This window comes from Oryctolagus cuniculus, chromosome 3, assembly GCF_051225735.1.
Source record: "Oryctolagus cuniculus isolate XC-2025 breed Fujian yellow rabbit chromosome 3, ASM5122573v1, whole genome shotgun sequence".
Taxonomy (NCBI): domain Eukaryota; kingdom Metazoa; phylum Chordata; class Mammalia; order Lagomorpha; family Leporidae; genus Oryctolagus; species Oryctolagus cuniculus.
Genome location: NC_142869.1, coordinates 5605182 through 5630331, shown reverse-complemented (window position 1 = coordinate 5630331; position 25150 = coordinate 5605182). Strand labels below are relative to the sequence as shown.

Genomic DNA, 25150 nt, shown 5'->3' with positions numbered 1-25150 from the left:
GAGGTGCCTGGTGTCCCTGGGGCCCACACACCTGCTTTGGAGGGTGCCTGAGGCTTGCTGACTGCCCCACTTTGAGGACGTCAGGGCCAGGATTCCCCTCTCTGCCTGCTGGCTGCATGTCTGGCCAACGGGAGCCGCTACCCATGGACGTCTGACCTGGAAATTCCCTCTACGCCAGACTCACTCACCCAGCAAGGAGCCGTGGCGAGCCCACGCGTGTGGTGCTCTGGTGGGCTGGGCACAGCCCTGCTCTCAGAGCTCTGTCGCCAGTGGCAGGTGCAACACGATGCCACGCGCGGTGCCGCCACGCAGAGGCAGCACTCAGGGGTGAGGGGTGGGGGAAGATGTGCCCAGGATGGAAACTCCAGCAAGGTCCTAGAATTAGGGACGGGGGTGTGGTAACCCTGGTGGGTGGACAGAGGAGGGGGCTCTGTCCATGGCAGAGAGGGGAGGGGACGGATGGAGGGCGGGGCTCTGTCCATGGTGGAGCCGGGGAGGGGTGGACGGGGGCGGGGCTCTGTCCATGGTGGGGAGGGGAGGGGGTGGACAGAGGGCAGGGCTCCATCCATGGCAGAGAGGGGAGGGGACGGATGGAGGGCAGGGCTCTGTCCATGGTGGAGCGGGGGAGGGAGTGGATGGGGTTCTGTCCATGGTGGAGCGGGGGAGGAGTGGAGGGGGGGGGCTCTGTCCGTGGCGGAGCGGGGGAGGGGTGGACAGGGGCGTGCCTCTGTCCAGGGCAGAGCCGGGGAGGGGTGGACTGAGGACGGGGCTCTGTCCATGGCGGGGAGGGGAGGGGTGGACGAAGGGCGGGCTCTGTCCAGGGCCGAGCCGGGGCGGAGGCGTGAGTGAAGCCGTGCCGCTGTCCTCACCCGCCTCCCGCCTGCCAGGGTCTTCACCGCAGAGATGCCCTTGGAGAGAGCCCGGTTCAGCGTGAGGAGCAGGAGGCACGGCGCCCTGGGCAGCACGCGGACCCTCTGCTCCAGCGTGTCTCGCAGCACGGACGTGTCCTACGGCGACAGCGTAAGTCGTGGTGCGCGGCCGCGGGGCGGAGAGGTGGGGTCCAGCCCGCCCTCCTCAAAACGACCGTCTCAACCCACGGCATTGTCTCGCCAGTTGTCACGTGCAGACGCACTTTCCGGGTCGTTTTGCAAGCATTTTGGTTTTAAAGGCCTTTCACTGTCCCCTAAGTTACGTCTCGCACCTGCTGTCTGACACAGGAAACTGTAGACTGTGATTTTCCTGTGTTGTTTTGCTGCCGGGCGCTCTTGCTCACGGCCCTGCGAGGTCAACATGGATTCTGCAGCCTCTGGTGGGGATCTGGGACTGGGGGCGTCTGCATTTGTCCTGGCCGCAGCCTGGGCCCCCGCTCCCCGGGGGCCTCTCCCAGACTTCTGCTCCCTGGCATCTCTCCTGGGCCCCTGCTCCCTGGGGGTCTCTCCTGGACCCCTGCTCCCTGGCATCTCTCCTAGGCCCCTGCTCCCTGGTGGTCTTTCCCGGGCCCCTACTCCCTGGTGGTCTCTCCTAGGCCCCTGCTCCCTGGCGGTCTCTCCTAGGCCCCTGCTCCCTGGCATCTCTCCTGGGCCCCTGCTCCATGGCTGTCTCTCCTGAGCCCCTACTCCTTGACATCTCTCCTGAGCCCCTGCTCCCTGGGGGTCTCTCCTAGGCCCCTGCTCCCTGCTGGTCTCTCCTGAGCCCCTGCTCCCTGGTGGTCTCTCCTCGCCAGTCCCCAGCCGGTCTCTGCAACGCCCTTGGGACAGGGGTGTGCCCGACCCGGCTTCCTGGATGAAGTGCACTCAGAGCGGGGTCCTGCAGGAGGCACCGCCTGCCCTCCTGCTGCCTCCCCTCCCAGGCCTTGCTGACCCCACATGTGGCTCCTCCCGCACGTCTCTGCCCACTCCCAGGCCCTGCCCCAAACTCTCTGTGTCAGGAAACAAAGATTTTGTTCCTGTGTCTCACCCGAGTCCTGGAACCGTGAGCACTGAACAGTGGGCAGGGGCCGCAGTGGGTTCGCCAGCCAGCACCCCCTCCTGTCTCTCCTCCTTGAGCCCAAGCACGAAGTGCCTCCAGCGGGCCCTGCATACGGCCCCTTGGCCTCTGGCAGTGGTGGCCAGGAGGTGGCCGGTGGCTGGTTCTTTTCTTTCCATGGCCTTGGCAGTCCCACGGGCCCCCCACCCTGGATGCAGGTGGCTCTCATAGGCAGACTGAGGAGACCACCCACTCAAGGTGTCCTGTTTGCCCCCCCCCCCCAGGCACACTCCCACCTCTGCCAAGGGCGTCTTCAGAGGCATTTTCAGAAGGAAAGCAGTTTTTTCTTCTCCCTCTGCCACGGTCACTGATCTCACAAGCTCACAGAGCTGCTGAGTTTCCCTCATTCAGTGGGCAGAAAGTACTATGAGGAAAATGCCCTCATTCAGTGGGTAGAAAGTGCTATGAGGAAAATGGGCATTGGAGATTTTCAAAATGTTTGCATGCATGTGCACATAGAAGTGAGTTTTGCTATCTAAATTGTTTTTAAAGATTTATTTATCTGTACATCAACAGTCGGGACAAGGGCCAGTCAAGTCACTGCTTCTCATAGTGTCCATTTCACTTCAACAGGTGTCCTTTTTGGTGCTCGGTTAGTTGTCACCGATCAGGGAGAACATATGGTATTTGTCCCTTTGGGACTGGCTTATTTCACTCAGCATGATATGTTCCAGATTCCTCCATTTTTTTGCAAATGACCGGATTTCTTTGTTTTTGACTGCTGTATAGTATTCTATAGAGTACATGTCCCATAATTTCTTTATCCAGTCTACTGTTGATGGGCATTTGGGTTGGTTCCAGGTCTTAGCTATTGTGAATTGAGCTGCAATAAACACTGAGGTGCAGACAGCTCTTTTGTTTGCCAATTTAATGTCCTTTGGGTAAATTCCAAGCAGTGGGATGGCTGGGTTGTATGGTAGGGTTATATTCAGGTTTCTGAGGAATCTCCAGACTGACTTCCATAGTGGCTTAACCACTTTGCATTCCCACCAGCAGTGGGTTAGTGTCCCTTTTTCCCCACATCCTCACCAGCATCTGTTGTTGGTAGATTTCTGTATGTGAGCCATTCTAACCGGGTGAGGTGAAACCTCATTGTGGTTTTGATTTGCATTTCCCTGATGGCTAGTGATCTTGAACACTTTTTGATTTGTCTGTTGGCCATTTGGATTTCCTCTTTTGAAAAATGTCTATTGAGGTCCTTGGCCCATCTCTTAAGTGGGTTGTTTGTTTTGTTTTTGTGGAGTTTCTTGATCTCTTTGTAGATTCTGGTTATTAACCCTTTATCTGTTGCATAGTTTGCAAATATTTTTCCCATTCTGTCGGTTGCCTCTTCACTCTCCTGACTGTTTCTTTTGCAGTACAGAAACTTCTCAATTGATGCAATCCCAAATGTTAATTTTGGCTTTGACTGCCTGTGCTTCCGGGGTCTTTTCCAAGAAGTCTTTGCCAGTACCTATATCTTGCAGGGTTTCTCCAATGTTCTCTAATAGTTTGATGGTGTTGGGTCGTAGATTTAGGTCTTTAATCCACGTTGAGTGGATTTTTGTGTAAGGTGAAAGGTAGGAGTCTTGCTCATGCTTCTGCACGTGGAAATCCAATTTTCCCAGCACCATTTATTGAATAGACTGTCCTTACTCCAGGGATTGGTTGTGGATCCTTGATCAAATATAAGTTGGCTGTAGATGTTTGGGTTGATTTCTGGTGTTTCAATTCTGTTCCACTGGTCTATCCATCTGTTTCTGTACCAGTACCATGCTGTTTTGATAACAACTGCCCTGTAGTATGTCCTGAAATCTGGTATTGTGATGCCTCTGGCTTTGTTTTTGTGGTACAAGATTGCTTTAGCTCTTTGAGGTCTCCTGTGTCTCCATATGAATTTCAGCATCATTTTTTCCAAATCTGAGAAGAATGTCTTTGGTATTTTGATTGGTATCACATTGAATCGATAAATTGCTTTTGGGTGAATGGACATTTTGATGATATTGATTCCTCCAATCCATGAGCATGGAAGGTTTTTCCATTTTTTGGTATCCTCTTCTATTTCTTTCTTTAAGATTTTGTAGTTCTCATCATAGAGATCTTGAATGTCCTTGGTTAAGTTTATTCCAAGGTATCTGATTGTTTTTGTGGCTATTGTGAATGGGATTGATCTTAGCAGTTCTTTCTCAGCTGTGGCATTGCCTGTGTATACAAAGGCTGTTGATTTTTGTGCATTGGTTTTATATCCTGCTACTTTGCCAAACTCTTCTATAAGTTCCAATAGTTTCTTAGTAGAGTTCTTTGGATCCCCTAAATAAAGAATCATATCATCTGCAAAGAGGGATAGTTTGACTTCTTCCTTCCCAATTTGTGTCTCTTTAATTTCTTTTTCTTGCTTAACAGCTCTGGCTAAAACCTCTAGAACTATATTGAATAGCAGTGGTGAGAGTGGGCATCCCTGTCTGGTACCAGATCTCAGTGGAAATGCTTCCAACTTTTCCCCATTCAATAGGATGTTGGCCATGGATTTTTCATATTGCTTTGATTGTGTTGAGGAATGTTCCTTCTATACCCAGTTTGCTTAGAGTTTGCATCATGAAAGGGTGTTGTATTTTATCAAATGCTTTCTCTGCATCTATTGAGATAATCATATGGTTTTTCTTCTGCAGTCTGTTAATGTGGTGTATCACATTAATTGATTTGTGAACACTGAACCATCCCTGCATACCAGGGATAAATCCCACTTGGTCTGGGTGGATGATCTTTCTGATGTGTTTTAGTATTTTTTTGTTCTACTTAATACTATTGGTTGAACTCTGTAATTAACACACAATTATTCTTAGGTGTTTAAATTTAACTGAAAAGTGATCTTTGTTAAATATAAGAGTGGGAATAAGAGGGGGAGGAGATGTACAATTTGGGACATGCTCAAGCTGACTTGCCCCAAATCGTGGAGTTAGAAACGTACCAGGGGATTCCAATACAATCCCATCAAAGTGGCATGTACCAATGCCATCTCACTAGTCCAAGTGATCAATTTCAGTTCACAATTGATCATACTGATAGGTCTAAGAGTCAAAGGGATCACATAAACAAAACTAGTGTCTGCTAATACTAACTAATAGAATAAAGAAGGGAGAGAACAATCCAACATGGGAAGCGGGATACACAGCAGACTCATAGAATGGCAGATGTCCTAAATAGCACTCTGCCCTCAGAATCAGCCCTTAAGGCATTTGGATCTGGCTGAAGAGCCCATGAAAGTATTTTAGGCATGGAAAGCCAAGACACTCTGGCAAAAACAAAACAAAACAAAAAACACCTAAATGAAAGATCTCTGTGAGTGCAATCTCAGTGGAAAGAACAGGCCATCAAAGAAAGAGGTACCTTTCTCTGAAGGGAGGAGAGAACTTCCACTTTGACTATGACCTTGTCTAAGATCAAAGTCAGCGAACTCAAAAGGCTTCCATAGCCTTGGCAATTCATGACAAGAGCCTAGGGAGATTACTGATGCCACAAACAAGAGTGTCAATTTGTTAAGTCAAGAGTGTCAATTGTTAAGTCAACAACAGGAGTCACTGTGCACTTACTCCTCATGTAGGATCTCTGTCCTTAATGTGTTGTTCAATGTGAATTAATGCTATAACTAGTACTCAAACAGTATTTTACACTTTATGGTCTGTGTGGGTGCAAACTGATGAAATCTTTACTTAATATATACTAAATTGATCTTCTGTATATAAAGATAATTGAAAATGAATCTTGATGTGAATGGAATGGAAGTGGGAGCAGGAGATGGGAGGGTTGTGGGTGACAGGGAAGTTATGGGGGGGAAAAGCCATTGTAATCCATAAGCTGTACTTTGGAAATTTATATTTACTAAATAAAAGTTAAAAAATGAATTTAAATAATAAAAAGAAAACTTCTTCTGTACCGAAAAAAAAAATATTTATTTATCTGAAAGGCAGAGTGATGGGGGGGGGGATCTTCCATCTGCTGATTCACTTGCCAAACGGCTGTGAGGGTTGGGGGCTGGGCTGTGACACTGAATGCCCCCCTCCAGTGTGAGAAGTCCCATGCAGGGCGCCAGCACTGTGGCATAGCGGGGAAAGCCACTGCCTGCGGCCCCAGCATCCCATATGGGCGCCGGTTGGAGTCCTGGCTGCTCTGCTTCCTGTCCAGCTCCCTGCTGTGGCCTGGGACAGCAGTGGAAGATGGCCCGAGTGCTTGTCCCTGCACCCACGTGGGAGACCTGGAGGAAGCTCCTGGCTCTGGCCTGGCTCAGCCTGATCGTTGCAGCCACTTGGAGCGTGAACCAGAAGATGGAAGTCCTGTCTCTCCCTCTCTGTAACTCCTTAAATAAATAAATTTTCTTTTTATTTTTAGTAGAATGTGATCAGTGATATGAAAGTCCCCAAGTCAGCTTCCTGTTGTAACCCCTATCCTGAATTTTGTGTTGCTTATTCTTGCTTTTATTTAGACGTTTATGACTTGAATGTGTGTGTGTGTGTGTATCTCCCTAAATATAAGCACACTTCAGAATGTCTGTGAAAAATGGAGACAATTTTTGGTGCAAAAAATTTTTGAAATCCATGCACAGTTTTCTTTTCTTTTTAAATACTTATTTATTTGAAAGGCAGAGTTGGAGAAGCAGCAGTTTTTCCATAATATGCATTTTCCAGCGACGTCTCAAAGACCCCTCACCCGCTGTTTACCTTGGATTTGCAGAGCACTGCACTGTGTGTTCCTGGTGAGGTCTGAATTTGAGATTCACCACACAGCTGTGTGCGGCAGTGGCTGCCTCTCACTGCTGTGCCGGGCTTTGTTCAAACAGAACTTGCTGTGTGGAGCACAGTGCCACTGCTCTCACTGTTGGGCGTGAACGCTGGGGCTCCTGGGAAAGCCTTCCTTGGGCCGAGGGGATCCTCTCCCCTTCAAAGGCTCCGAGTGAGGACACAGGACTGATGGGGAAACTTGCGTTGGAAGGGTCGGGAAGACTTGTGGTCTCTGACACCCCAGGGCAGCCAGGGAAGAGGTGCTGTGGGCTTCCTTCCAGCCACCACGCTCCTTCAGTGTGCAAGGCTGGTGATGGTCTCCCTGTGGAGGGTAAGGAGCCGGCTGGCTTTGGTGCCCTCAGCCTGTCTTGTGAGGCCGGCCGAGCACGGGGTGGCCTCAGCTGCCCGTGCCGGGTGGCCTGCGGGAAGTGGGTTTGGGCTGCAGGGGGATGGGAAGCCACTGGCAGTCCCATCTCCCCTGAGCAAGAAAGGCCTTGAAGTTGAAAACCCATCGCTGGGCCTCAGTGTGCAGCTGCTCCCAGGGACAACGCGGCCTCCCTCCGTGGGGGATTCTTTCTTAGGATAACCGTATGGGCACGGCTGACATCTCCCCGTGATACTGTACCAGCTCACCCCGCACACACACACATGCAGCTGGCAAAAGCCCGCTGCTTCCCGTTGGCAGCATTACCGATGAGGTCGAGCCTCCTTTCCTGTTCACTGGTTATTTGCCTTTTGCTGTCCCCCCAAGGGGTGGTCTGCTTCTTACTTATCTGAATTCTTAGCTATGATGATTAATATATGTTGCAAGTTCCTGTCCCACTTTGAGTAGTGTAGGGATTTTCAAAGCGTTTTTTTCATCTGTCTCTAGACAGTCTGCTCTGCCAGCGTAGGGGAACTCTAGGCTTCTAAAACCATTTGGTTGTCAGAATTAGGTCCCAGATGCACCTAACCACCTTGTCCACGGGGACAAACACGACTGTGGTCGGAATTTGGGGAATTTGTCTTCTTTTATAGAGCAAGTGGAAGAGGGATGGGACTATGTATTGATACACTGTTTATGCTAAGCCATCATCCAGTGTTCATAGTCCCTCCAGCGGCCTTGGCAACAAGAACATAATTTGCATGTGTGTAAGGTAATTTATGTGCAAGATAGCTCCAAGAAACTTTTGGAAAAATTTGCATTTTGTTACAAACATTGAAATGTATGCGTGTTTTAGAAGACTCGATGGACCCTAAAATCATGGACAGATGCTGGATGCTAGGAGTGTGTGGCAGATTCTTAAAACCTCTGAAGCAGGCCGGGGTCGTGTTTAGCCTTCATTAATATCAGCAGGGGATATTACTGACGTGTTATCCAATGTGCTTTCTCCAAAGGACTTGGTGAATTTTATCCAAGCGAATTTTAAGAAACGGGAATGTGTCTTCTTTACCAAAGACTCCAAGGCCACGTAAGCTATATTTTTTCCTTCATTTTTTTTTGCTCAAAATATACATTATTAGCTACCACTGCAACAAAGTCACTGTGCTCACCTGTTTGTTATTAAGAGTTGTTTTTGTTTTACAATTCTCAAGAATGGAGCGTGAGCAGGAAGGTTCCATGCAGGCATCGCTCGGTATCTGCAGGGGGTGGTTCCAGGACCCTCACAAAACCCTGGGTGCCCAAGTGTCCTATAAAATGGCATAGGATTCACATAGAACCTGCACACATCCTCCTGCGTAATCTAAATTCTCTCTAGATTAGGCAGTATAAGGTTACTATACTGTATTGTCTACTTTTCCGTATAGACACAATTATTTCGTTTAAATGTTTTCAATCTGCAGTTGGTTGGATCGGTGGATGGGTGGGTGGACTTATCTTCTAGCGTTTCCTGTTGTTATCTTGTCTTTAGTCTTTTGGCTTCGGCAAGAGTTGACCAGGTCACTGAGGGGCTGGGTGCCCCCAAGCCCGGGAGCCCCCTGGGCGGCCTTGGCTGAGTGCTCTTACAGCACCTGTCAGACAATGCCCCGCGTGCTCAGGAGTCAGAGTGACCAGCTCCTCTGTCAGGCCCTTCTCCCCTCCTTTGTGAGGGGGCCGCCCCTTCTGCTTGACTGGCCATCGGCCGCGAGTCTCCTGTGTTTAGGGTTGCGGATGCGGCCCCAGCAGTTTGCCACACAGAAGCCCCTCAGTCAACGATGGTGGACGAGTGAGCGAATGGACAGATGGATGAGCACTGCTGACCGTTCTCACAGGGGCCGTGCCTGTGGGATTGACAGAACGGTTCTGATGCCACCTCCCGCTGCTCGGGTCTTCCCTGCCCCTTCTCCTTGGCCTGCTGGACGGAGGAGTCTAGTTACACCCTGACCGGGAGCGGCTGCTGTGGGTTGAAACTTACAACTGACCCCTGCTGAACGGAGGCAGTGCAGAGGGTGAAGGTCCAAGAAGGGCAAGAGCTTCAGAGTCACCCGTAGTTCCAGCCTTGATATGACCTTGACCCACTGTTCTAGTTTTCTAAAATTATTTAAATATCAAAGTCACAGAGAGACAGGGAAAGACAGAGATAGAGACCCATCTTCCACCCGCTGGTTCACCCCCCAGGTGGCTCCAACAGCCAGGGCTGAGCTTCACCTGAGTCTCCCGCGTGAGTGCAGGGGCCCAAACACTTGGGTCGTCTTCCGCTGCTTCCCCAGGCATTAGCGGCAAGCTGGAGTGGAGTGGAGCAGATGGGACACAGACTGGCACCCAAATAGGAAGCTGGCGTCACAGGCGGTGGCTTTACCCACTCTACCATAGGCCAGCTCAATTCTCTCCTTAGAACTGAGCTCTCTTATCCTAAAAACCTAGCAAAATACCCTTCCTGGGTTGTGGGAAGGATTGCGTGAGGGCAACACACAAAATACCTTAGTGCCTCAGACAATGAGTCCCCAGACGATGTGTTTCCTTATTTTGTGTGCATTAGAATGAACATCAGAAAAACTAAGGTTTCTAATTTTCCTTGTGTAAACTGACTCGTCAGAATCACTCCGAGTACAAATGCTGGAAGTCAGGTCTCTGCCCCCTGGAAGTTTCGTAGAGGTTTTTGCTGTTAATGTATGTGTTTGGGAGAAAACACAGCTTGGATGAACTCCTTAATCAGTATTTTCTGCATCTCTGCTATGTCAAAGGACTTTGTATGCTTGGTTGCTCACACCGTAACCCCTCTGCAAAGCAGCTGTCCACACTGTTTGGCAGAGAAGGCAAGTGAGGCTGAGAGGGTCAGCAGTCCACCCAGGGTCACGTGGGAGAGGGAGGAGGGACCGGAACCGTGGCGCTCTGACTCCAGGTCGCGCCAGCTTTCTCTGCAGCTGTTTCCCTTTCTAAGAATGGCACTGCTTCAGGCAGACCAAATCCATCAACACTTTCTGTTCAGATACTCAGTCTCACGGGCTCAAGTCAATGTGCAGTGTGTGTACACGTGAGGACAGACAGACCCAGGGCTTGTGCGACGTCAGCAAGACCTTGCCTCACTCCACCTTTCTTTTTTTTTTTTTTTTTTTTTTTTTTTTTTTTTTTGACAGGCAGAGTGGACAGTGAGAGAGAGAGACAGGGAGAAAGGTCTTCCTTTGCCGTTGGTTCACCCTCCAATGGCCACCGCGGCCGGCGCGCTGCAGCTGGTGCACCCCGCTGATCCGATGGCAGGAGCCAGGTGCTTCTCCTGGTCTCCCATGGGGTGCAGGGCCCAAGCACTTGGGCCATCCTCCACTGCACTCCCTGGCCACAGCAGAGAGCTGGCCTGGAAGAGGGGCAACCGGGACAGAATCCAGTGCCCCGACCGGGACTAGAACCCGGTGTGCCGGCGCCGCAAGGCAGAGGATTAGCTTATTGAGCCGTAGCACCGGCCGCCTCACTCCACCTTTCCTGTGGGCTTTGCTCATGATGGCCACAGGACCTGTGATCTCTGCCTTCCATGTTATCAGCCCCCCACTGTATTGGTTGGGGGCAAAGGGTGCCCGTCCCTAGCAATTCCAACAGGAGTCTTGGGCTGGTCTTCGTGGCTCTTACTGGCCTGGCTTGGGCAACGTGACCATCTCTAGACTAACCCCTGGGGCTTGGAGGATGACCGGTGTTGACTGGCCAGCCTAGGGCGGTGGTGTCCAGCAGGACTCAGTGTAGAAAGGGATGGTTCCTTAAAGGGGCACTGGGTGCACTTACCAGCAGCAGGGAAATGGATGCAAGTAAGGGAAACGCACAGCTGTCCACCGTACAGCACTTAGCCAGCCTCTCCAGACCGGGCCACAAAGACGTGCTGACTGGCAGGGCTCCCAGCACCAGAAGCGGGGCAGATGCGCGCTGTGGACCATGGGGAAGACCCCGGGGCTTTGGATCTCCCCACACTGATTCCTCTGTCGATCTGTGGCAACAACACTCTGTATTCTAAACTGCCCCATGGACAAGGGAATCAAATGAATGACAGTTAATACTGATAGCTACTTGCAACCTTAGCTGATTGATAGCAACTGCCCAAAGGCTCTCCCAAGAGTCCCCGAGGTCCATGTGTGCAGAACCAAAGTGGGACGAGGGTGAACAGAGCCTGGGCACCACAACCACAACAGATACGCTCAGGTTTTGGTTTACTACACCTTTCTGCTTCCTTCTGTTGTCACCTGCCAGTGTTACTCCCGGGTAGGCATGTGTGGGACACTTAACTCGATAGTGCAGGTACCGTGTTCCAGGCCAGCCTGATGTTCCGCATTGTTTCAAAGCCTGACAGGAGAGGGCTTGTGCAGAGGTTAGCTGTGTTTTCTCACCTTGATGCACCTGCCAGCTTGGTCCTTGGCTGTCCCCAAGAGATCCGAGTAACTGGAAGGTCAGAATCCCACCCCATCCATCTTGGTGTGCCCTGAAGGTTGGCTCAGATCTGAGGCAGAGATTTTCAGAATGGTCTGTTGAATGACTGCAGTACACAGGGAGAGGAGCAGTTTATGTTGGGGCTGGCGCTCTGGTGCAGCAGGTTCAGCCCCCGTCTGCAGTGCTGGCATCTCATATGGTTGCCGGTTTGAGTCCCACCAGCTCCACTTCCAAACCCAGCTCCCTGCTAACGTGCCTGGGAAAGCAGCAGCAGACGGCCCCTGCACCTACATGGGAGGCCCAGAAGCTCCTGGTTCCTGGCTTTGGCCTGGCCCAGCCCCAGCCATGGTGGCCATTTGGGGAGTGAACCAGTGGATGGAAGACCTCTCTCTGTAACTTTTCAAATAAATAAATAAATCTTAAAAAAACAGAAAGCTGATGCCCAGGTGTGGAAAGAATGGGCTCCCTTGGTAGGGAGCGAGTCTGCCCACTGAGTCCAGCCCACTTCAGGTCTGAGAGCAGTGCTGGCTGGGGCACGGGGTCTGTCCCAGGGCCCTGAGAATTAGGAGCTGGGTGAGACGCTGGGTAGGGAGCTTCCGCCTGCCGAGTCTCGGGCTCATCACGGACGAGAGACTCCACGAGGGCAGGGTCTGCGCTGTCCCCGCTGGGCTCTCATTAGCGAACAGTAAATGACAGGGAAAAACCAAAACCCGGAGTTTGCGCAGAAGCGCATCAAGTCTGTAGCTGAGGCTGGAGGGTGACGCGTGCGAATCCCGCGCGGTTGATTCCGAGAGGGGCGCTGAGCCGCTTCTGCAGGCTGAAGGGACCCGTGCCTTCGTCACACCCAGGGACAGCGTGTGCAAGTGCGGCTACGCCCAGAGCCAGCACGTGGAGGGCACCCAGATCAACCAGGACGACAAGTGGAGCTACAAGAAGCACACCAAGGAGTTTCCCACCGACGCCTTCGGGGACATCCAGTTTGAGACTTTGGGGAAGAAAGGCAAGGTGAGAGCTCTGGTTCTGTGCTCCGGCTGCCCGGCGGGGGTCCCTGGGCAGAGGCCCCGGGCGACAGGTGAATCGGGTCCACAGCAGAGTGGGGACCGGGCGACAGGTGAATCGGGTCCACAGCAGAGCGGGGACCGGGCGACAGGTGAATCGGGTCCACAGCAGAGCGGGGACCGAGAGGCTGCCGGGTGGGGGCTGATCGCCACCCAGGGGCCCCGGCCCCATTACGGAGGCGCCAGGCCGGCTCTCTCCACGCCCCGGGTACGAGCCACAGGCTCTCTCCCGCCACCCGCCGCCCGCAGGCTGCTCGCCCCTCACTCCGCACCCAGCACGGCCGCTGGAGGACCCCCCTCGGGGGAATCCGCGCTTCCTACCGCGCGTCAAGGCCCCCAAGGCGCCCCTCACCCGCAGGGTCCTGCGCCCTGCACCCTGCCCGGGGACCCTCTCCTCGCCCCCGCCGCCTGACCCTGGCCCTCTTCCCCGCTCAGTACATCCGCCTGTCCTGTGACACGGACGCCGAGACCCTGTACGAGCTGCTGACCCAGCACTGGCACCTGAAGACGCCCAACCTGGTCATCTCCGTCACGGGCGGCGCCAAAAACTTCGCGCTGAAGCCGCGCATGCGCAAGATCTTCAGCCGGCTGATCTACATCGCGCAGTCGAAAGGTGGCAGTGGCGGGGCGGGGCTGGGGAGGCGGCGCCCGGAGCGCAGGTCGGGGCGCGGGTGCTTCCGCTCGGGGCACGGGCGCTTCCGCTCTGCTCCTGCAATCCACCTGCAGAATTCAGATGCTAGTGGGACCGCAGGATTAATCGTTGTTTCTTTAAAAAGGGGCTCCCGTTGGGAGTAATTTTATTTTTTTTGAATTTCCAATGTTTTCTTTTTGTCCCTTATTTATGTAGAATTTTACCCAGAATATTCTGGCAAAATGAAAGGGAAAGTTTTATTTGATTGCTCTTCAGTATTGAGGTCAATGACGTCATTTGGGACACGGTGGCAGTGACTGGCATCTGGAAGCACCGTGTAAGAGTCTGAGAGGAAAGTAAGCCGTGGCGGCTGTGTCAGCTCGAAATAGCATTACATTTTCTCGGGCCTGCTTTTCTTCTTTTTAAAACTCATTTGAAATCAGAAACTAAGAGACACACAGAAGTCTCCCATTTGCTGGTTCACTCCTCAAATACCTGCGACAGTCAGGGCTGGCCCAGGTCAATGCCAGGAGTCCGAAACTCAGTGCAGGTTTGCAGGTGGGTGGCAGGGACCCAAGGACTTGGGCCTCACCTGCTGCCTCCCAGGTGTGCATTAGCGGGAAGCTGGACTCAGAAGCAAAGACCTCGGCTGTCGGGTGGGGGATGCAGGTGACCCAGCTGGATGTTGAGTGCTGCACTGAGTGCCTGCTCCCTTTGTCTTGTTTATTGGGGGTTGTGGGGGAGGGGGATAATCGTGTTTTGAAGCAATTGAAACCCACAGCAAAGCTGCCTGAGGCATGCTATGGATACCAGCCCGTGCTTCACCTACGCTCACCAATTAGCCTTTTCCCACATTCCTCTTTTCTTGTTCCCTAAGTGCCCTCATCTGCTGTTTCTTAGGGAACCCCTGGAGCGTAAGCCGAGGGCTAGGTTCATCAGCAGGTGTCTCCTGAGAGCTGCAGTTTCCCCTAACCTGATCCAAGGCCCCAAGCCTGGACAGTCGGGTTGACCGATGCTGTCACCTAGCAAATGCTCCATACTCAGATTTTGCTAATTCTCCCAATGTCCTGGAGAGGAAAATCCTTTTTTTTCTCCAGTGGGACTCCAAATCCATTTAGATTTTTATCTTTTCTTCCATATGCAATTGATTTTCAGCTTTTCTTTGTCTTTCGTGCTTGGAGAATACTGGTCTCACTGATGTTTCCTCATGAAGAGATTTAGTTTAATCTAAACTTAACTATTGGAAATCTTTTACAAATATTAGCTCATTGACAGAGCTAAGAAAGCATGTTTCATTTCTGAGAGATGAAACCATATATTTACTATTTTTATTCCTATGCACACATACCTATGATAAAGTGTAATTTATAAATTAGGCACAGCAAGATATGATAACAACAATAATAAAATAGAACAATTCTGACAATATACATTAATAGAGGCCTTTAAACTTACAGACGGGCTGGCGTGTGGTGCGGTGGGTTAAGCCACGGCTGGCAGAGCCTGTGTCTCATATTGGAGTCCAGGTCTGAGTCCCCGCTATTCTGCTGTAGATCAGTCCCTGTTAATGAACCTGGGGCAGCAGGTGATGCCCCAAGTACCTGGGCTTCTGCCACCCGTGTGAGAGACCAGGACGGAGCTCCTGGATCTTGGCTTTGGCCTGGCCCAGCCCTGGCTGTTTTGGGTGTTTGGGGAGCGACCCAGCAGATGGACCCACGCAGGGCCTGGGGGCGGAGTGAGCTGCTTTCCGTAGTGCTGCCTTCTGGGCCTGGAGGCTCAGGCCGGGCATTTACTGCCCCTACGAAAATTCCCCTGGAGGTTTTTTAAAGATGCCAATTCTCTGGCTGCACCTCCCAGAGAGCCTGATGCTTCAGTGGGCCCAGGGCCTGTGTGGCCCCAGGAACACCTGTCAGGGTCACTGCCCAAGGACTTCTGTGAGTTCTAGGCTCACGGGCCAGGCCCATTCCCTTGCGTGGCTGCCCGGGCTGGGTATGGTGCTCACGGGGTATGGGTTTCCCAGGGGGTCGGTGAGCTCAGGACCGGCACTTATGTGTTGGCTGCTGTCCCTCGTTGACAGGCGCGTGGATTCTCACGGGAGGCACCCATTATGGCCTGATGAAGTACATTGGTGAGGTGGTGAGAGACAACACGATCAGCAGGAACTCGGAGGAGAACATCGTGGCCATTGGCATAGCGGCTTGGGGCATGGTCTCCAACCGGGACACCCTCATCAGGAACTGCGATGCTGAGGTGGGTCTGCCAGGGGACGTGGGAGAGGGACCGCGGCGTGGTGCTGGGGATGGCAGAATAACCCCACGGCAGCGCCGGCTGTGGGACCTAGAGGGGCCTGGCGAAGGGCTTCCGAGGACTGTGGCAGGCTGGGTGGGACAGCGTGCTTGTCACGGGCACGGGGTCTCCTTGGTGTTAACGATCCCTTCTGCGGTGAGCTCTGTGAGTCACAAGAGTGACCTTGAAAACGTGTGTTTTCACCCCTGAAGTGGACCCCGGGAGACGTCAGTATTCCCCGAGGGTCATTCAGAGGGCTCATTCTCTGCCAACAAGCAAAGCCGGAGCTGAATATGCAAATGTTAAACAGAGACTTCTGATCACGTGGAGTTTCAGAGAGAAACAGTTAAAAACCTGACCAATGAGCATTGGATCAAGCCGGGACTTTCAAAAATGTAATTTCAAATCACTTAGAAAATAAATTCGAATGAGGCCATTACATTTTAGGAATAACATATGTCAATCTATGTTAACATAAAAATGTCCAAAGCTGAAGAGTGAATGTAGAGCCACTCACTTTATTAGTAAAAATAAAGTCAATAAATGATATAATAATCTTATGACAATGTCTAAGCTTCCAATAATAGCATTCACTTTGTACCAGGTTTAATCCAAGTATTTTGCATATTAATTTATTCTTTACAACAAACCTGTGAAGTGTTCCTGTTGCCTTCTCATTGTAGAAGAGACATAGAGAACTGATAAATGTCCCCAATTCACGTGTCTACTAAGTGGCAGATGGCTCATCGCCCTTTAATCACTATACTATCCAGATTAATGAGTTGGAAAAGTAACACCACCAACAATCTCATGGAGAGCAGAAGGAAAAATAATATTCAGTGAAAAAAATTAAATAAGAATATAAAAAATAGAGATATCTCTTTTAATCTTGGAAATGGCTTTAACAATTTAAGGAATAAATAGAACTGAGAAATAAAACTGGATAACATCTTGAGAAAAAGTATGAGGTTGCCACATATGCATTCAAAATGGAAAACCTCATGAGAATTGACTTTTTTCTGTAAAATTATAATTTTGCAAAGTTGATTCAAGAAGAGCTAGAAAATCTGAATGAAAGAATTATCATTGCATGAGGTTAAAGTAAATAAAAAAAATCATCTCCCAGATTACTTTGGGTCAGATGGGTTCAGCCAGAAATAAAAAAAATAGTGTGCTAATTGCTAATTTAAAAAACTATTCATAGCTTTCCAAGAAATACAGAAGCGTGAGATCTTTACAAATTCTGGAAGAAAGCAGATTTCTAGAAAGTCATTTGAAAATATGTCAAGAACATGGAAACTACTTACTATTCACTGTGGGTCCAGGAATCATACTTGTAAACACATCACTAGAGAATTTAATATTAATGTATTTATTTTTAGAATAGTACTTAAGAGGCAGAGAGAGAGAGACGTGTCCATCTTCCACCCACTGGCTCACTCTCCAAATGCCCACAACGGCCGGGAGCGCCAGGCCGGCACCAGGAGGCAGGAGCTCCATCTGGGTCTCCCTTGTGGACGGCAGGGACCGGCGGAGCCATCCCCTGCTGCCTCCTGGGGTGCACATTGTCACGAAGGTGGCACAGGGACAGGAGAGGAACTCCAGCCCAAGCACTTCGGTACGGGATGCCAGCCTCCCTGGCATGTCTTACTGTGCACCAAATGCTTGTCTTGGGATTTTAATACTTAGATGAAGATAGTCACTAAAGTGTATAATAGCCAAGAATTGAACTAAACATACATATCTGGTAATATTCATGGTAGGGAAATCTTCAGGTAGATTTCTATACAAATATGAGGGAAAATTATGGAGCTATTAAAATAATATTTTTCTAAGACGATTGTTTTAGGATTTATTTTATTTATTTGAAAGACAGAGCTACAGAGAGAGGTAGAGGCAGAGAGAGATCGTCCACCTGCTGGTTCAGTCCCCAGATGGCCACAACGGCCGGAGCTGAGCCAATCTGAAGCCAGGAGCCAGGAGCTTCTTCTGGGTCTCCCACGTGGGTGCAGGGGCCCAAGGACTTGGGCCGTCCTCTGCTACTTTCCCAGGCGCATTAGCAGGGAGCTGTATTGGAAGTGGAGCAGTTGGGACTCGAAACGTTGTTCATTTGGGATGCCGACACTGCAGGCCGGGGCTTTAACCCACTGGGCCACAGTGCCAGCCCTTAAAATACTATTTCAAAAGGTGTTCTGATACTATGGAATATATTTATTGTTGACTTTTATCTGTCACCTATCTGTCTCCGTCTGCAGTCTCTCTCTCTCTGTCTTCCCCAGAGAAGAGCTGACTGTGGAGAATGAAGGAAGAGCTAAAATCTCGAGGGTGATTATTACCCGGAATCAAGCACGGTTTTCATTTCCCACTTACATGCTGGGTTTTCACATTTCGTAGAGTAAGCAGGTGTCACTTTTACAGAAGAATGATGGCGCTAGCTTGTGTTCCTTTCCTGGTTTTGCTCCTATTGCTGGGTGATGCTGGGTTGTTGCACAGTGAGCTCTTCTGAGGTTGCGTCTGGTTTTTTGCTTCTGTACTGCTTTCCCTGAACGGGAGCGTTGGGAGTGTTGTACAGCTGAAACCAGCTGTCCTTGATGGCCGCCGTGACGGTCTTCCCGTGGGGCTTTTGCTTCTGACTTCAATGCAGGGTCCAGGCTGGCGGGCTTGGCTGAGTCAGGGCCAGAGCTGGCCGAGCTGGCACGGGGCACCTCACGACCACGAGATGTCGGGCTGGTTTTGGGGATCTCTTCCAGAGTTTTGTTTCCTCAGCTCCCATCAACTGTTTTTTTTTTTTTTCTTGAGTCACTATTACACGTTGAAAATTACAATAGCGTTTTCTATGCCCTTTTAAAAAGGATAGCACAGGCTGATACTATTTATTCTTGTTTTTCAATTTTATTCTTTTGGCTCTTGGTAGCCACATATTTTTTCATTTGAATGTTACAACCCCTTTGCCAAGGCACAATCACTAGACATAACATACAACAACACAACCACACACTCACTGAATAGATTCATGCTAAGCCTGAATGTGACACTGGAAAAACTGAAATTGTTATACTACCAAGACCTCATCCAGTAATATGACCTCTCTCGGGTTAGGCAAATGTATGTCTTTCAGGAAAGTTTCATGGTTTTCACGATCAAGTCCTGCATATTTCTTCTTAAGGTTATTCCTGGAGCTCTTATACCTCTAGTATTGTTGTATATGGGCTTTTTATTCAATTTCATTTTTATTCTTGCTAGTGTGTATGAAAATATTGATTTTTTTTTTAATTTGACAGGTAGAGTTAGACAGTGAGAGAGAGAGAAAGGTCTTCCTTCTGTTGGTTCACTCCCCAGATGGCCGTCACGGCCGGCGCTGCGCCGATCCGAAGCCAGGAGCCAGGTTCTTCCTCCTGGTCTCCCATGGGGTGCAGGGCCCAAGCACTTGGGCCATCCTCCACTGCCCTCCCGGCCACAGCAGAGAGCTGGACTGGAAGAGGAGCAACCAACCGGGCAAGAACCTGGGTGCCGGCGCCGCAAGGTGGAGGATTAGCCTAATGAGCCTCGGCGCCGGCCTCTTCCTAATTCTTGCAGTGTTTCAGTAGTCTCTGAGTATTCTGGGTTTGCATCCAGGGCACTGGGAAATGTTGCTCGTGTTAAAGCAGCTCCTCCATTAACTGTGCCCTGTCTTGGCTGTACCGTGCAGACAGTGCAGTGTCAGGGGAGAGTGGTGGTTGCAGATTCTGTGACAGGCACCCAGGCTCTCTGACGTCATGATCATGGGGATAGTTCTAGCGAATAGGACTTTGCTAAAGGTTCAATGTACATATATAGATAATGCATCATAAGGCATCATCCTTTTGTTCTAGTTTATATTTTTTATTTTATAATTTTTCAAATTGAGATAATTGTTTTTTGCATCTGGGGTTATTTGATGTAACCTAGTGGACTGGATAACCTGTGGGCTGAGTCTTGGAAGCAACACCAGTTGTTGCTAACTTTCCCTGCTACATTTTATTAGCCAATGGTTTATCAGGCTTTCTTTCTGCCTTCTTATTCATTAGGGGGTTTGGTGTTTGGTTTTTCCTATTGTGGTTCTTTCCTTGTAGAGAGATGGGAGTCAAGGTTCTGGGAGAGTGAGTGAAATGGGTCTTATTCACTCCAGGAACACTTTGCAGGCTGCTCCTTCAAACTCCTGCTTGTGCCTGTCTGGCAGGTAGGACCTCCTCTGTCACATCCAGATGGGCTAGAGCTACTCGGAGAATCGAACTACAACTCATCCTACTTTTTATTCTGCTTCTGTACTGGTTTCATATTTGAGATCCGTAGAATCTTCCGGTAGAGCCTTCCTCCCCCTAGTGAGTTTTCAGCTTACATTCTGTTGCTGGAGTTCAAGTTGGAACACTTTTCGGTGCAGCCCTGACCTTGGGACTGTGAACACCTTAGTCAGGGTTCCTCCCTTCATGCTCCAGTGATGTGGGGAGAAGTATCTACTTAGTTCCTTCTTTTATGGTCCAGTCACCACGTACTTCCCAGGAGCCAAGACCCTGTTTTATTTATTTGCTAATCCCTAGACTCTAGCACAAGTCCTGGACAGGTATGTATGTGTGTACACCAGTGTCTCCCCCTACCTGCACACACCCATGCACACACACACACACACACACACACTACCCTAAGTGCTGTTCATTTCAGTGAATTGATGCACAAAAGAGCCCAGGATGATGAAGGAGAGAACTGGATCGGGAATCTGATCCTTCCACGCTCACTGGCCGTTGATGTGACAACGGGCGAGTGATTCGTTTCTCATGGTCCAGAGGAGACCTGTCCTCTTGGGTCCCTGGAAGGCTCCTTTTGGACTTGGGGGAGGGGAACACATCCATCACCCAAAGGATGCGTTTCCGGATGAACCTGCAAAAGTGCCATCGCGCGTCTTGGGCACCAGAGCAAATCTCAATGACCAGCCCCCACCCCCCGCCCTTCCCAGGGCTATTTTTCAGCCCAGTACATTATGGATGATTTCAAAAGAGACCCTCTGTACATCCTGGACAACAACCACACCCACCTGCTGCTCGTGGACAACGGCTGTCACGGGCACCCCACCGTGGAGGCGAAGCTGCGCAACCAGCTGGAGAAGTACATCTCGGAGCGCACCATTCAAGGTCAGAGCGCGGCAGGGGGCCGCTGGGCTCCAGTGGTCGCTGCATTACTCAGCGGGGCATGGTGTGCCCCGCCCCCGCCCGCCACCAACCCCGTGGGTGTTTTCGTTGCCAAAGGAGAGCTGGGTTTCTTCCTTGTGCAGTCCAGGAGAGCTCCTGCCACAGGCACTCCTTCCACTCCTGTTTCCAGGGTAGAGCGCCTGCTGTCTCTCCTGCTAGACTTTATTTAAGAACAAGTAAAACCCACGAGGGCAGACAGGCGCTTAGGAAGTCATGCAGGTCTCTAGGGTAGAAATGATAAACGAATCGCCCACTCGTTTAACAACCAGATGTTTACTTTTTTTGAGTCTTGGCTACTGCGATGGGGTGGAATCAGCTAAAACACTGGTTTCAAGGGAAGGAGTCTTTATTTTCCTGGTCAGCGGCAACTACTTTCTCTTGTTGTGGACACGATGTTGAAATGTGTTCTGTGGGGGAAGCAGATCAGCTTGTGATTTCCTGATAGACTTTGAAACAGGGACTCGGACTTGTTGGAGAGAGCCCCTCTCATTGTCCTTCCACGCTGGGATATCTGAGCAGGAGAACTCTCAAGTGTGCAATAAATTCATGGAGAGAATACATCATTGCACGCGTTTCTCATCCACTTCAGAAAGCAGGATTGTTCAAATGAATGAGGGAATCTTTTTTAAAAGATTTATTTATTTGAAAGTCAGAGTTACACAGAGAGAGAAGGAGAGGCAGAGAGAGAGAGAGAGAGAGAGAGAGAGAGAGAGAGAGAGGGAGAGGGAAAGGTCTTCCATCCACTGATTCACTCCCCAATTGGCTGCAACAGCCAGAGCTGAGCCAACCCAAAGGTAGGAGCCAGGAGCTTCCTCCAGGTCTCCCATGTGGGTGCAGGAGCCCAAGGACTGGGCCAACTTCTGCTGCTTTCCCAGGCCACAGCAGAGAATTGCATTGGAAGAGCAGCCGGGACTCGAACTGGTGTCTGTATGGGATACAGGCACCACAGGTGGAGGCTTGGCCCGCTATGCCACTGCACCAGCCCAGACCTTCATCTCATTTCTATCAGCAGAAGTAAGGCGTGCACAGACTTTGGGACTGTTAAACATCAGTGACAAATCACAGCATTGGTTTGGGGCACAAGGCGCATCCACTGTGATCAGTGTTCGGCAAGTTCCCGTCCTGAGATGAGCGGCTAGCGGCTAACTCCCCTCGCACACCGAGTTCACGGGGCAGAAGCTCCCATGCACTCTCCTGAGGGAGGCGAGTTTTGCTGTTGAACCCCAAGTTAACGTTCCTTTGCATGTTTTACAGATTCCAACTATGGTGGCAAGATCCCTATTGTGTGCTTTGCTCAAGGAGGTGGAAGAGAGACTTTGAAAGTAAGTTCTTTTTTTTTTTTGTTACAGGCAGAGTGGACAGTGAGAGAGAGAGAGAGACAGAGAGAAAGGTCTTCCTTTGCCGTTGGTTCACCCTCCAATGGCCACTGCGGCCGGCGCACTGCGCTGATCCGATGGCAGGAGCCAGGTGCTTCTCCTGGTCTCCCATGGGGTGCAGGGCCCAAGCACTTGGGCCATCCTCCACTGCACTCCCTGGCCACAGCAGAGAGCTGGCCTGGAAGAGGGGCAACCGGGACAGAATCCGGCGCCCCAACCGGGACTAGAACCCGGTATGCCGGCGCCGCCAGGTGGAGGATTAGCCTAGTGAGCCGCAGCGCCGGCTGAAAGTAGTTCTGGTTTAGCTTTCTAGAAGATTGATGAACAAACTTACCCAACGAATCTGTATTTTCAGGGCTTTGGGGCTCATCAGATCTAACCTGATTGATTACTGTAGCAAGTAGGAGGTGTCTTTCTTTCACATGCTAGTCCCTGCACAGTTAGGTTGCTTGCCAGGTGGGACAATCTGGGAGAGAATTTGAAGTGATGTGAGTAGCCTGTGTCTTAGAGTGAACTTTGATGTTAATCTGCCAAAGAGGAGAACCGGCCTGAATTCCTGAGATGGAAAGGTGGGAGCCAGCGTGCGTTCTGGAGAACTGTGGCCACCCGGTCTGCATGGAGGCCTCCCCCAGGTCAGATGTCCCCAGGCTATCATCCAGGTGTCTCCTGGTGATGCAAGGACTCCCCACGGAGGCATCCCAGACCCTGGCTGATTCTAAAATTATAGAAAGCCGCTTGGGGGACTCTGCACCTGCAGCATTGACCAACTGGGCACGAATCAGCTTCCCAGCCCCTCTGTGCGTCTCTGAGATTCCGATTGCCCCCTTGTTCCTCAGGACGGCCCCAGGACCCCCTGGGTAGGAGTCCTCGGATCCGCAGGGCTGACACGCAAGCTGTGCACCTGCTCCCACATACTCTAAATCACCTCTAGGTTATGTATGATATCGCATACAAAATGGCTTTTACTTTGATGTTTATAAAATAATGATGATGGGGAAAGTCTGTACAAACCCAGTCTAAACACAATTTTTCTTTTCAAATATTTTCAGTCTAAAGTTGGTTGAACCCATGGTTGGGAAACCTATGGATACATTAAGCTCATCTTGCTTGTAGCTAGCCATTTGTGTGCTTTTTAGAAATGGAGCATTTTAGTTTGTGTGTGAAGGTATCATTTTCAAAAGCCCATTTCTCTGGGAGTAGGACATTACAAGGAAGTAATGTTTAACTCCTTTTAAACATTTATTTCCTTGTTGACTGCATGCTTTCTCATCCCCCTAGCCTGTTTTAACTCTAAGGTGGGGATTATTTCAAAGACAGAGACCCTCTCCCCTCCCATGACCAGAGTATGTCCCTTGGGTTGGAGTAATCGCTGGCGTAATGACTTAGAATTGTAACATAGCACGTTTCCTTGTTCATTCTTTTCAATAGCAGTGGTCTTCTCTCTCAGTAATTCAACAGATATTTATTGAGTATCTACTATGGGCTCTATTCTTGAGACCATTGCTAAATGAAACTCTTCAGATAAAGACTTTGCAGGGAAAAATTTAAATGGAGTTTTTTTTTTTTTCAATGTAAAGTGATAAAAAAATGAATGCTCAAAAAGTAGCCAAATCACTTCTCAGCCTTTTGGCTAAGATCAAGTGTAGAAAGTAGCCATCTAACAGAGGAAGAGCAATGGAGAGAACATGACTGGACGATGGCTCCCTGTGTTCCCTTGGTTTTAATGACCCGTGATTATTTTAAAATGGACTGTACAGGAGTGAAATGGACATCTTTTCATTTGGTTATTGTTCCAAGCCCTTGCCTGTATTCCTGCTGAGTTATAGTCTTTTTACTCCTTTAACTCTATTTAGTGGAGCATTAAGTCTTTGACTATATTGTACATTAAAATGTTATCTCAAAAATTTTAAAAAATTAGGAAAAAAAACAGGGATGGCAGGGAGGGAAGGAGGGAGGGAGGTAGGTATTGTGTTCTTAGAATTGTAGCTGTGAGCTGTATGGAATCTGCTCTCTTTGAATTAATATCACGTTACCATGAGAATAATGTTGTAGTGATTGTGTATTTGCTGTGGGCGATATCTAATGCATTAATAAATTCCTTAAAATAAAAAAATCATAAGGGATAAAAAAATTTTTTGGCTTGAGGTGGAGAGTTTTGGCCCAGGGTGGCGAGAAAGATCAGAAGCAGTGGAAGTGTAGTGCTGTGTTTCCCCAGGGTTTCCCACCAGTGTCTGCCCAGCCAGTTCACGATCCACGGAACAGCAGGCTAGGAGAGCTGGGGCAGGGAGCGAGGGTCTCTGCAGCTCTCCTTCCCCACTCCATGCTTGGGCTCAGGCAGCGAGACACACAGGGAGCCCCCCTGCCCTGTGTCTTCTCTAAGGGTGCATTCAGTCCTAAAGAGGTGGCTCTCGGTTTCCATGTGCTGTGCGTGGATGGATCGCTTCATCCTGCACCACGCTCACGTCCCGAAAACCCGATCCCCTGGGCCAACCTCTGCAGTTAGGATAAAAGCAATCAATGTGATGAACGTGTGATAGCCATTTATCCTGGAAGCAACGGCATTTCTGTTCTTTTTTTTTTTTTTAAAAAAAGATTTTATTTATTTATTTGAGAGATAGAGTTACAGAGAGAGAGAGAGAGAGAGAGGGAGAGAGAGAGGTCTTCCATCTACTGGTTCACTCCCCAAATGGCCACAACCACCAGAGCTGGGCCAATCTGAAGCCAGGAGCCAGGAGCTTCTTCTCGGCATTTCTTTGTGTGCAGTGGCACACGCTCACGCGTGAATGCATGTTTATTCCCCGACTGTTAAATAAATCCGCTGTCAGTTGTGCAATACGTATATGGGTACCTGTGCTTTGAATTCTTATCTCAGGGGCGATGACCTGGGACAGCAACCCAGGTATTTAGGCCACATCACTGAGTCTTGGTCACCTCCATCCCACACGCCGTCCGCGGTCACGTGACGTGCTGGGCTTGTGGTGGTCTCTCAGATACCACGTCGGGTTTTGGAGC

The 25150-nt window shown here is 50.1% G+C and overlaps 1 protein-coding gene across 1 annotated transcript in view; it reads left to right on the top strand.

The window, feature by feature from the left end:
- The window catches only part of TRPM8 (transient receptor potential cation channel subfamily M member 8), a 92974-nt gene that overhangs the window by 2416 nt on the left and 65408 nt on the right, over positions 1-25150 (top strand). Inside the window, exons 2-7 of the mRNA XM_089329711.1 lie at positions 888-1020; positions 12331-12591; positions 13080-13257; positions 15353-15525; positions 20531-20705; positions 22017-22084. Coding sequence (XP_089185837.1) covers positions 888-1020; positions 12331-12591; positions 13080-13257; positions 15353-15525; positions 20531-20705; positions 22017-22084 — 988 coding nt within the window. The remainder of the gene's footprint in view (positions 1-887; positions 1021-12330; positions 12592-13079; positions 13258-15352; positions 15526-20530; positions 20706-22016; positions 22085-25150) is intronic.